The 13,117-nt window shown below is 39.6% G+C and overlaps 1 protein-coding gene across 1 annotated transcript in view; it reads right to left on the bottom strand.

Annotated features, from left to right (window-relative positions):
• Positions 1 to 11,385, bottom strand: part of LOC116037630 (collagen and calcium-binding EGF domain-containing protein 1-like) — a 42,540-nt gene extending 31,155 nt beyond the window's left edge. The window contains exons 1-2 of the mRNA XM_031281592.2: positions 11,005 to 11,385; positions 7,250 to 7,330 (exon numbers count right to left, since the gene is read on the bottom strand). Of these exons, the coding sequence (XP_031137452.1) occupies positions 7,250 to 7,330; positions 11,005 to 11,117 (194 nt within the window). The 5' untranslated portion in view covers positions 11,118 to 11,385. The remainder of the gene's footprint in view (positions 1 to 7,249; positions 7,331 to 11,004) is intronic.
• Between the last annotated feature and the right edge of the window lie 1,732 nt (positions 11,386 to 13,117).

Below are 13,117 nucleotides of genomic sequence, written 5' to 3'. Positions count from 1 at the left end.
GGAAAAGTCAGGGGATCACCAAAGTTGGTAGGTTTCCTCTATATGGGCGATGAATGTCCTTACAAAATAGCATAGCAATCCAACCAACAGGTTGGCTAAAAATTAGGATGAAAATTGCAGCATTTTAATTTTGTTTTCACATTTTTTGCAATAAAATTAGATACATGTTAAAATTTGTAAGGCTGACACGAAATAACTTTTTTAGGGGTGACACACAGTCTGGGAGTGAAGGTTTGCCTGAGAAGACCTCTTAAATTGCACAGAAAGTTGGATAATTCTCATTGAATTGTGGTTTGTTCTGCCTTGGCTTGTAACAATGGTTCTGATTTGGATTGCTTTCTGTGGGAAAAAAACATAGCACACATTTTTCCAATTAGATCGTTTGTTGCATAAATATTAAAGGGATTGGGTTTGAGATAAAAATCTTGAAAATGGGTGCAGGGATTAGTTAATTTTTTGTTAATTCCTGGAAGGACTCAAAGAGTTTTTAAAACGCACAGCTACACAATAAACAGTCATCCACATTCCACTCGGAAACACAGGGAAAAACAACTTGGATAGAACAATACTTTCATGAAAGGGATTTTCAGGATCCATGTGTATCGTTTTAAAGGCTGGAAATCACAAGATTACACTCGCTCAAACTGTAGCTTGGCAACAGAAAGAGGAAAGGGAATGCAGCTATAGTATATCTTATGAGACGCATGTGAATGCCAGTTGTAAAGAGGCCTTCCTGCCTCCAACAGTCAGCACGCAATCACATATAGGCAAACCCTGCATGAATGGTATAATGAGTCAAGACAGGAAGTGGTTGTGGTTAAAATCTTGTGTCTAATATCTAGTGATGCTGATAAACATGTAGTCACATCCCGCACGGCTGTATGTGTGGAAAGCAAGTGAGTGAACACCTCATCCTTAACAGATGAATGGTGAATTTGAAAGCAAAAATGTACGTAAGGGGCCAACAGTGTAATGATACCAGAGACCCCCACAAAGACGCTTCAGAGGCGAAAACTCTGCCAAAATGACCAAGTCCTGTGTGACTCAGCCTTGAGATATTTCGGGAGGCAAAGTCCAGAAACACTGATTGTAAGCATTCCTTTTTTGTTCTAACCTTGTTTGTTTTTTTTTCTCTCTCTCTCTCTAATATAGTTGCACTGTTATCATCCAACCACATGCTCTGCACTTGGTTGTACTGTGGATATGTGTTTGTGAAGGAAGGTGAGACAGAGAAAGTAAAATAGGAGAAGTCGGAAGAATATGGAGGCATGATCCTTATTCAGTTACTACCTTCACTCGCTCAGATCCTCTCGCTTGAGGCATGACATGCAGTATTACTGTATTATAAGACCTGGATAAGCATCTTTTCTATGTGTACAGTATTTGCACAGATCATGTACTGTAGTGCAAACAGCCCAAACATTGCCCAAACAATCAACTTGCAGCTGCAGTTATGTTCATCATCGATTCATTTGCTGATAATCGATTTGCATAATCGATTAATCTGCTGTTTATAAAATTAATGATAAGAGCCAATCATAATTTGCTAAAACCCATGGGGACATTTTCAAATTAGTAGGACTGTCTGACCATCAGTCTAAAACCCAAAGATAGTTAGTTTACTATCATCTAAGACCAATAAAAGCAGCAAATCCTCACAACTTCCTCCAATTCTGTGAAGTTTTGGACAGTTCAGGACTACTACAGGTGTGCATTTGGATGATTTTTCACCATTAAACTTTAGCATAAACCTTTCATGTGTGGCTTGTATATGAAACATTCAAATTTGACTTAGCTTGGCAGTGGTACAGTACTGAATACTTGTGATGCTGCTAATCTCAATAAGTGCTGATCTGTTCAGGTGCTGGAAACAGCCCGCTTGTTGTGATGTACAAAATACATTTCAGCTCCAGCTAGCCATTTCTACTTTCTGTTTCTTCTACATATAAAACATTCAAGTGTATTCTGTTGAAATGGAATCAGACAAAGGTGACTTTTCTCAAAATGCTAGCAGAAATAATTACATTAAGATACCCTTCCCTCTGTGAGATGATACTGCAGAAACAAATGATCTCTGCTTATGAACTCATAAGATACTATGGAATACAAAACAATAATGATCCCACTGGGGGAGCTTGATCATTGTAACAACGAGAGAAGCATAGAGTATGGAAACAATAAAAATCAATCATGCCTCCATGACGTTTATCATCATCCCTTACTTAATCTGAGTAACGGCCTGAGCTCCCATAGTGTAGTGAGATATTATGGGTGTTATCTGTTGCAGTAATGAGCCATGCAGGGTATTTAAACCAAAACGACATGCCAATCAACTGAAAGGATGGTTTACAGTTTAGTGGAGCTCATCAGTGCTGTCACAGTTGGACTCCACAGCTGAGAGTGTTTAGAGAGAGAAGGTTCAGAAAGCAGCAGAAAATGAACTCTCATCATCATAAACCTGCAGTAACTTCCAGCACAGACAATAGAGAGACATGCATAAACATGCATGCTCACACTGATATTTCTCAGAATCTGCGTTCGAACCATGTATATTTGGATTGGCACGGCTGAAATCTGACCTCCAGTGAAGACAGAATGAGAACATGAAACAGCCAGAACAATAGAAATGTAGAAATTGAGCTGATTCACTCTCATCGCTGTGAAAGCCACAGCGGAGGAGGAGGAGACCTGCGGCCGGCAAGGTCTTTGTTTAGATGGTGAGAGCAGTGAGGGTTTACTTCTGCACAACACCACAAAACCCTCTGAGACAGAGACATAACATTCACATTTTGGGCATGTAGCCTAACGGTCTTATCCACAGAAGAAGACAACGTCAAGACCGGGAAGATCAACATTTCCAGCAACAAAGTGCAAGAAGTAGAAAGAGTCAAATTGCACGACAGCAGGTTGGACAAATTTAATACAGGCAGTTTCTATTGGGATAAATAAATAAGCGTAAGAAATTGTTCTATATTTCTTAAATATCCCTGTTAGACTTTTTTAATAAAATCTCATGCATCATGTTAAGTGCTGCCATTATTTAAGTACCATAAGTACCATAATTTGCTTCATTGTTTTGATAGCAACTTAGCCCACTTTCTTTGGAAAGGTGTGAATTTTTTCCAAATGGTTAACATGTCATCTTCAATCAACTCTTGAAATATAACCATTTCCCAGATTGTTTGAATGTGAGAGAGTAGTGCCAGGTGAAGAAATAAGAGAAGAAAACCAGAAATGATTGGAAAATGTCCAGCCTGTCTGAACACGGCAGAGCTGTTGGTAAAGATTAGTCTGTTAGACTAAACAGACTAACTGGTCTGGGTCAAATACAGTTTAAAAACGTCAATTGTCCAATCAAAGCTTAGCAACCGTAACTAAGCACGGCAGGCCTGTCAAGCTTAGGGTTTCTCCGCATGCGTTGCAGTTGCTCTAGCAGTATCGCCTCTCCAAAACAAAAAACACAAGAGCAAAGGTAGGCTATAAGAAATAGGCCTACAGCTAACTACCTTACTACCAGCAGTGCTAACCAAGTGTTACTTCCAAGGCCAAAAAGCACATCATTAATTATTTGTAAGAGGAGTTAAGTTACGTTAAAAAAAGCCCCGTTCCCGACAAGCACATACACTGTGTAGTTGTCAGGGTTTCGGTATTTTGTGGTGTGTCTTATTTTTGTAGTTTGTTTCTGTTCTGTATTTTGCTTGTTTCCTGTTTTACTTTGATAATCTGTTCTCTGTCTTGTCTTGTTTTACTATCGGTTTTCCCGCTCTTGTGATTACCTGATGTTTTCCACCTGTTTCCCCGCCCTTGTGTCACCTGCCTCTTGTTTCCTCGTTACCCTGTGTATTTAGTCTTTGTCTTCCCCTTGTCATTTGTTGGATCATTGTTTGATGTTGCGTGTTTTGTGTCTGGTGTTTGTTCCTGTCAGCTCGTCTAAGCCTGTTCCGTTAATTCTGCCTGCTCCATTTTTGGACCGCCTTTTGTTTGTTCTGTTTTTGTGTTAAATAAATCCTCGTGCTCATTACTCGTTCGCCTGCTCTCTGCATTTGGGTCACCATTCTCTCTCTACACGTGACAGTAGTGTAGGAGAGACTTCAGACATTTGGTCCAAAGTATACTGGAGCACACAGACTTCCGGCTACAAACTTTAGGGTGCATCTTCATACACTGTGTAGTATTTCCCCACTGAGGACGCAGGACATGGATGAGTTCGGAGTTCATGCTAACGTTAGGAGCTTTGTTCTGCTCTTAGTGAGGAAGCATCTTTATCCTCAATTTTTTAGCACTACATCATGTATGCAGCCAATAGCCATCAATTGCATATTTAAAACCTTGTTTTGATACGACGTAGCTGTAAACTTTAAAACATTTGGCTGGAGACAACATTTTCAAACGGACTCATTAAGCTCACACCAGCGTAATTTGCTAGCTAGCGGGGTCATCACTATGTTTCTATGGTCCTATTCTCAAATAACCTGAAATGCCAGATGATTTCATACACAGAAACATCTAAGAAGCTGTCATTGTAAACTGTTTGGGCACTTTCAAAAAAAGTAGGTGATTGGATGACTGTCACGTCCGCCATTGTTGTTTTGAACAAACACTCGTGGCCGTCACGCACACATAAACCACGCACGTAGCAGCCAGTAGCTCCTGATTGATTGGAAGACGGATTTTCGTCTATGTGATCCCACGATTCTCACATGATGGTATCGTGAGAATCCTGCTGCCGTTCTCACAGGGTCCTACATAGTTTCAAATTATGGGTTGAAAGCGAGACTCACGCAATCACGGTAAGTTGAACCTTGTGAAATTACGTTGTACCATTCCAGAGCTATACGTCCTCCCAAAGTTGTTCTGTTGCTTTTCTTCTTTGTTGAGTTGGTCCAGTCTAGTGTTGAGTTTGGAGCATGTATGTCTCTTGTTACTAACCTAGCTCTGGGGAGTTTTCTCCCCGGAGTCCCTATGTTTCTTCTTCACCCAGAATATCGCCTTGGAATAGGGTGGCACCTAGACCGGGATCTTGGGTGCAGCTGTCACTATGGACCTACTACACCCTGCTATGCTCTGCGATTCCCCGCAGTGTCTGACTGTGTCCTGCTGCGTCCAACCGTGTCCACCCAGGCTGCTGTGCCACACTACACCCCATAACGCCCTGCTGTGCCCTACTATGACATGAACTACTACGACTACCATTGTGGTCACTGTTCCACTATCTTTATTATGACTATTATTGCCACCATTCACCACTCCCCCAACCGGTGCCGTCAGACACCGCCTACCAATAGTCTGGGTCTGTCCGAGGTTTCTTCCTAACAAAAAAGGGAGTTTTTCCTTGCCACTGTCGCAATAGCTACTGCTAATGCTTGCTCTTGAGGCAACCACTGTAATAGTTGGGGCTTCGTAAACTACATAGTGTGGTCTAGACCTACTCTATCTGTAAAGTGTCTCGAGATAATTCTTGTTATCATTTGATACTATAAATAAAATTGAATTGAATTGAATATAAACTAACATTGTAAGAGATTGGTAAGCGCTACTGTATCTTCGCAATAGATCTGCTCCCCAGCTTAAATCTTCCATCAAGATTTGGCACATTTGGTTAAAATGACAAATGTCAATCCTGCTTTTGTCTGACTAAGTTATTTAGATAGTAAACCTCCTTTGTGAAACTGGTCTCAGACCTATATTACATCCAGCCAGACAAACTACAACTTAAACTTTCAGTCTGTCCAAACAGATTGAAATATGTGATGGCCGCTTCATCAGCCCTGTCTGTACAACATACTGCTCTCATTGAAACGACATTGAAAGTAATATTTATGGGCAGACACAATGGCTCAATCTGGTCGTTCCTTAAGTCATTTGCAAAAATCAATTTGATCCAGGTCTTCGCTGGACTGCCTTGAGAAACATGGCAAGGAAAATACAACCTCATCTAATCCGCCTTCTCCTGCAGCACACATCTCTTGTAGAGCCGGAAATTAAATAAGACGCAGAGCCTGTTACAGTCTAACCTTGACAGTAAACAGATCAGATTGTCTGGCCTCACACCAGACCTGGTGCCTCATTTATTAAAGGATCCTCTTACAACCAAATCCAAGCCAAAGTTTGGCTTCACAATAGTTATCTAAACGTCAAAATGAGGGATTAACATTGATTTTCTCCTGTTGTGTATGCTGTATCATGAGCTAAAGGTCTTACAACCTGACACAGCATCTTTGCATTGAATTTATTTATTTCCTTCAACCTTTGTTTCAAGATGCTCATAAAATATGATATCAAAGGGATTTTGAAAAGATAGAAGAGCAAGCAAGGAACCAATTTCATACCTTTCAAAAACTGCCGCATATTCCTCTCATATATCATCTTTGTTGCATTCGCCCATTACAAAAACACTGATGATCCAATAGTTAAACCAAATTTTGTGTTTGTAATCAATGTACGCAGTCTGTAGTCCATGTCTTCCTGTAGATAGATACAGTGCAATGAAATAATAAAAATAGCTTATCACATTCTCTTCTGCCAGACTACTTGTACTTTTTAGGTTATAATGCAGGCCTAACTCCCTGAGTGGGATGCCTTCCCTAAATGTTTTATCTCTGGACCCAACCCGAAGAAGTTTAAGTACAAATTATGTTTTACAAGCAAGGTTGGTGGAAGTTAGTTCAGTGCAGAGTAAAACTGCAGGACAAGGAAAGAAATGTCTGAAGAAAAGACTGTCCCTTCTATTTTCCAAAAATAACAAACTACAACATGAAGTTAGAAAAATGTATGGTAAGACATTTTAGAGTGTGGTTTAGTTATCAAAGACAGTGAGGAATACAAGCTATGTACCAAAAAAATAAAAAAAAAATTCTTAACTTTTAAAGGGACACTGCTGATGGATGATGAATTTCAACACTGCATCTTCAGTGAAGATCATCATTCAGTCTCTGAGTGATGATCTTCAGGAAATTATTATTATTTTTCTCTCCCAAATGGATATATAGTTTCCAAAGGGGGGATATACAGTGTGGAGTTCTGGTAATGACACAGTTGGGTGGTTTAGTGGTTACAGAAACCATAGCCCCAGAAAGTTTCTGGATCAATCCTTCTTACAGGCATCAGCAGCCACTTGTCCTGTCAAAGTGTCCCTGAGCAAATCACTGTTCTGGGAAAGGCAGTTAGCTGAATACCAAAATATAAATGTATAGTGTAACTCCCTGTTGTTTCACTCAGCTGTGAACTAAGGGACAGTTGGGAGTCTTACCTGAAACAAGTTCTGTTCTTCCCCCCAGCTCTGACACAGGGATACTCCACGGTCAAGATCTTACTAGCTGGACACTCCGCTCTGAGAAAAGAAAGATGTATTGGAAACAAATGTGATCAACTGCTACTTTATTTAATTTAATTTTTTTTTTACTGTTTTCCAGCAGCTCTATATTATGAAAAAGATGGGGAGTGACATGCAACAAAGATCCAGGACTGGACGTAAACAGGGGATGTTGCAATTCATGGTCGGCCCCTTAAACCCCAAGGTCAAGGGGGTAAAACCTCAAAAGTACTTTGAGATAAATGGCTACATTATACAGTATTATACATACATGGCATTAGAGTCTGACTGATACTGAAGTTTTGAGGCCGATAGCGACGTAGATATTTGAAAATTCAGGTAACAATACATTGGCTAATATATTGATTTGCTGCTTTTCTTTGTTTTCTATTTCCATAAATCACCAAAATCATCATAAAATAAATATGGGTTTTAGACAGATTGTTTTGATTATGTCACCATGGCCTCTGCAAAACCTGGCTGTGACAGGCATTTTTCACTAGTTCAACATTGTCTGGGCCAAGAGGTAAATAAATAAAACAAGCATAATCATGAACATAATCCGGATCAATCGATAATGAAAACAACTGTTACAGTAGTTGCAGCCCTATTTTCCATGAGGATTCCATAAATATAGGTTTTGGGCTGTTTGTGTGTTTGATGACTTCATCGTGGTCTCGGCAAAACTGTGACAGGCGTCCTTCAAAAAAATGTGATGGGCCAAACATTTAATCTGATAATCGAAAAAAGAAAATTAGCAGAACAATCAATTTTAAAAACAGTTGTTAGTTGAAGCCGTAAAACACATAAACAAACAGTTTCCACTTGGTTATTAAAGAATCGTGGCCAAGATATACTGAGTGGGACATTTTACAGTTGACACATTTGTCCTAACATGTCAGTGCTCTCTGCTGGAAAAACTATGCAATGGAGACACCTTGACTCAAACTTTTTTTGGCATCTCTGTACTCTGTTACTCATCTGCCGACATATATGCCAATACTAGGGCTGTAGCGATATGCGATATGAAACCGAAATCGCGACTGAGAGAAGGCAGAATCGCGACACACCCCTTCCAACTCCCAGAGTTATCCTTCCCATCCAGATCCAATGCTACCACATCTTTAAATTACTATTAGTATTAGTCGTTTTGGTGCCTTATCCCCCTTTTGTCGGGTTGGGGACACCGGTAACGCTAACGGAGGTGTATTGTTACAAATGGCCGCTGTTCTGACTCTGGTGCCTGGGTCTGTTTCCTGATGGTTCAGTAAACTGCTGTTAGTGTCCTTAGCACCGGAGTTAAGTGCTGACCGGGGTTGGATTGCTGTAATGATAGTGGCTGGCTGCTAGCTGGCTAGGGACTGACTGTGGATGTGTCCCTGAGCCGGGGCTGTTGTCAGCTCTCATCCCGACTGAAGCCCTGCACCACCGGGAGAGTGAGGCAGACAGACAGGGGTGTGCTAGCTGGCTAAATTACCATTAGATTAGTCGTCTATCTATGATACAGTTAACGTTACTGGTGAATTTGTGGGTTAGCCCAGAGTTGTTAACCGTGGTCAAAACAATCATACTAAAAATAACTGAGCGTGTTGAACGATGTCGTAATCTTATGTTACCTACCAAGAATTAGCTAACGTTATAGACCAAGCATTAGCATTAGCTACCTGTCAACCAGCACCTTTACAGTAGGCACCAAAGCACTTTTCCTCTTCAGTTCCCCTACAGGTTGGAAGCGGAATTGTCCATTACTGTTACCATTACCATTATTCTTATGTCTCATTCGGACGAGTTAATGAACCACTGAAACGATTTTGGAAACATTATTTTAAGGTACAAAAGAATCTTTTGTGTTGGATCGATCAATATTGAAATCAATCAATAAATAAGGTCTCTGTTGTATTACTGTGTTGCAAAGTGGCATGTAATCAATGACAAAACGACGCCATGTGGCAGAAAAAAAGTTGTATTATGTTTACTGAGTATAACTCTCCTCCAATATACGAACCGACTCGTAGGTTTGGTGTATCGTTACAGCCCTAGCCGATACCGTCTGTAATAAGTTGCAATTGGCCGATATATACAGCAAGAAATATCTTGAAAATAAATGAATTATATTGTGAATGTCAAGATGTAAAGAAAATTAACAACATATATATAATAGTAATAGTCAGTGGTGGGAGAAGTATTCCGATCCTTTACTTAAGTAAAAGTACTAATACCACACTGTAAAAATACTCTGTTACAAGTAAAAGTCCTGCATTGAAAATGTTACTTGAGTAAAAGTATGTAAGTATCATCAGGAAATTTTACTTAAAATATTAAAAGTAAAAGTACTCAATGCAGAAAAATCCTCATATTTTAGAAACTGGAAACGATCCAAACAGTCAATCAATCAACCAAGTGTTTAATCGGCTAATCATTTTACCTGAACTTGTAGACCGTTATATTGTTGGGTAGTTTCATTTATAATGAAACATCATATTTAATACACTACTTAATACACTGTGTTTTGTGTGCAAAAATCTTATGTAATGTAACTAGTAACTAAAGCTGTCAGATGAATGTAGTAGAGTAAAAAGTACAATATTTCCCTCTGAAATGTAGCGGAGTAGAAGTAGAAAGTGGCATAGAAAGAAAAGACTCAAGTAAAGTATAAGTACCAAATGTGTACTTAAGTAATGTACTTAGTTACATTCCACCACCGGTAATAGTAGGTTTTATTCAGGTACATTTTACAGCCAGGGACACAATATACACAGTCTATAGTATACTTGGTTTCAACTAAAGACTCCAATGAATATGTAAAGTATGAGGTCCATCAATCTCAGTATATACATGTGAGTTTACACTGAACCTTTAAAGCATAAATCGTAAGGCTCTATGCGTTCCCTTGTCATTTTAAACAAGATGGAGAGAATGTATATAGGCTACATAAAAACCCAGCCAATAAAGTTGTCTTATTATGGGATTTAACTTGCTGCTCAGCAGTTTGCTTCTCAGTGCTTTCCTCTTCTCCTCAGATTATTGGGCGCATGTGCTCCACTCACATCCTCTCCTCACCTCCTGACCTGCTGTGTCCGGGCACCTTATCTGTCATGTTATGTCTGAGCACAAGTAACATTTGGCTCTCTTCACCGCGACCGATTCCAACCATTTGGAGTTTCCCCTTTGCCTTTTGCATTTCCTTGAAAATCACATTAGATTGGACGCGCTACAGCGGTTCATCCAGGGGTCTCCTCTTTGACAGCCTGCTCTCACAGTATGTCGTAAAGAGCAGTAACCAATAAAACACAGACCAAACTCTATTATGGCTGTTGGCAGTGTGTGCTAATCTGACAGAGAAATACTGTTTTTGAGTTTAAATAAAAAATAAAAAAAAAAGACGAAACAATGCGAGCGGTAGATGTTCCCAAGGCGTTTACAGAACTTTAATCTCACATTAATCTTTAAAAAGACACATCAGTAAACTATTATTCAGATGGTGTGGTTCAAGTTGAAAAAACATACAAATGAATGTCTTGTCGAGGCTTTTCGTGGAGTTTTGCGTCATGATGGAAACCCCGACATTTGTAAACCACATGCCTGATTAAACTTAATATGGATGAGGCTGACATGGCTTCATCATACTGCCGTTCATTCACAAAAGACAGAGGTATTTTTTAGGATCCTCTAATTAGGTCCATGAGACTTACCTCGAGGTGTCCACTGCAAGCGTCGTCCTGATAGAGCTGGCCCCAGATCCCCACAGGAAAGCAACACAGATAGCGCCAAATGGTAAAAGAGTCGCACCATAAAGTTGACCCATGTCCCCTCTGCGCTCCGGGACAGATGATGTGTTCAAGGATAAAACGCCTTCACATCAGCAAAACGCTAATGTTTTCATCCGTCAGTGACCTGCGCGGGTAGTAGTATCAAAATATCAGAAATCCTTGTCAAGTATCCCGCAGAGGTGACGCACATGGAGCCTGAGGGATAATAAGTGTTGCGCGGTGCGTCCGGAGCACCGTCCTTAACTTTACGCACTAAGGCAGAGACCCCTTAGAGAGCTACTGAAGGGTTTACAGCCCAGTGTGTTCTCACTAATCCCTCTGGATTTACATTCCTGCCTTTAAAGAAGAGAAGAGTATCACCGCACTGCTCACTGGTGGTGATGACGTATAGTACTACTACTAATAATACAAGTACACATCATCAAATAACTTGAACAGCGCCCTTAATCCCAAAATGTAAATTTATAGTGCTGATATTTTGAAAGTCAACACATTTTTAAATTTTCGAAATAAACAAGATCCCAACACACTTATCTGTTAAGTTTCGTTTGGAAAATAGGCTAAGGTTGAATGGAGGAGGACTAAAAAATAAAAGAAAGATTTTAAAAATAGCCTCCATGTAGAGGTCAATTTTCTATGCATAATCATCTGCTCATTATTTCTGTTTTTTTTAATCATACTTGCAATCACAGCCTGATTACTTGAGCTGTAAGTTTAAAGTTGGCCTGCATGTACACTGCTATCTGATTAACCAAGCACACAATGTACATAATTAGTTTTTTTTTTCACATGATTGTGATGAATTGCAATATCCACATTAACATCTCAACACTAATGAACTCATGCGAGCCCTGTTGCTTGTACATGTTCGTTTCTTTTTATAGGTGCTGAAAAGATATTCTTCATTACTTTCACATGTCTTTCTTATTACTGTGAAATAAATAATCTCTGTGCTGGCCAGCTAAGAAGGTGCTGTGTCTTTATTTGTCTGCTTGACATATGTTTAATATAAAATGACATTAATACAAATTAGAGCCTACCCTGAATAAGTAATTGAATGAAATCAGAGCCAAATTGTCCAGTATTGCTTAACCTTTTCTGCCTACAGAACATGTTCAGAAAAAAAAAAAACTATAGTAATCCTGTAATACATTTTAGTGGCATATTACACATACATCCCTGCAAAACTGTTAGTGCATTCAGTAATGTATATACTAATACTTTCATATAAGATTGAAGAAATGGCAGATAGTAGAATAAGGTATCATTAGTTCACACAGAGTATCACACACAGCACAAGGCCCTTTCTGAATAAAAACACTTTGTTGTCCCTGAATATGATATTTTATTCAGGGTGATTTGGTTGCCAGTTGCATTACTTGAGTTCCTGATGATTCCTCAGAAGAAATAAAGGGTTATTCCATTGTTGTGAGATCAGATTTGACCAATAATCACCTCAGTAGAAAGCGCGGCGCGGTGGTCAGTGGATGGTCAGGCGATGTTAGGTAACTCTGTACTCAATGGTCTCTTACGCCGCCTATTCCCTGTGGTGCATGGGGTTCTTGGCCACCATTCAATAGAAACAGCTGGTTTTATTCACCACAAATGAATCATGTTAAAAATACACATGCACTCACTTACACACATACTGTATACATGCATGCACACGGTAACTTGGTCTTCTAGCACATCAAATTAAACTGCATGGTCTCCTTTGGCTCCATTCCCTCTAGAATCAAATGAATTCATAAAATATATAAAGCAACATTATAAAAGAACCGCAGCAAAACGCAGCTGTTGAAATGGCAGTCTCTGCTTCATTATTACGACCACACAGGTCACGGTTTCTCTTGTTCCCACGAAGGAGAGTCTCCTTTCTTGGTTTACTTTGGTTGTGGTTTTTATTTGGTGTTTGTCTATCTGCTTATAAGCAGACTGAAATAAATGTGTTTTTCATTGAGGGCTGGGGCCACCTTCTAGCGACCAACTTCATGTCATTCATGGATAAAACTGCCAAATTGTGGAACACATAAAA

This window comes from Sander lucioperca, chromosome 3 (genome assembly GCF_008315115.2).
Source record: "Sander lucioperca isolate FBNREF2018 chromosome 3, SLUC_FBN_1.2, whole genome shotgun sequence".
In the NCBI taxonomy this organism is placed as follows: Eukaryota; Metazoa; Chordata; class Actinopteri; order Perciformes; family Percidae; genus Sander; species Sander lucioperca.
This window is presented reverse-complemented; position numbering and strand designations above follow the sequence as displayed.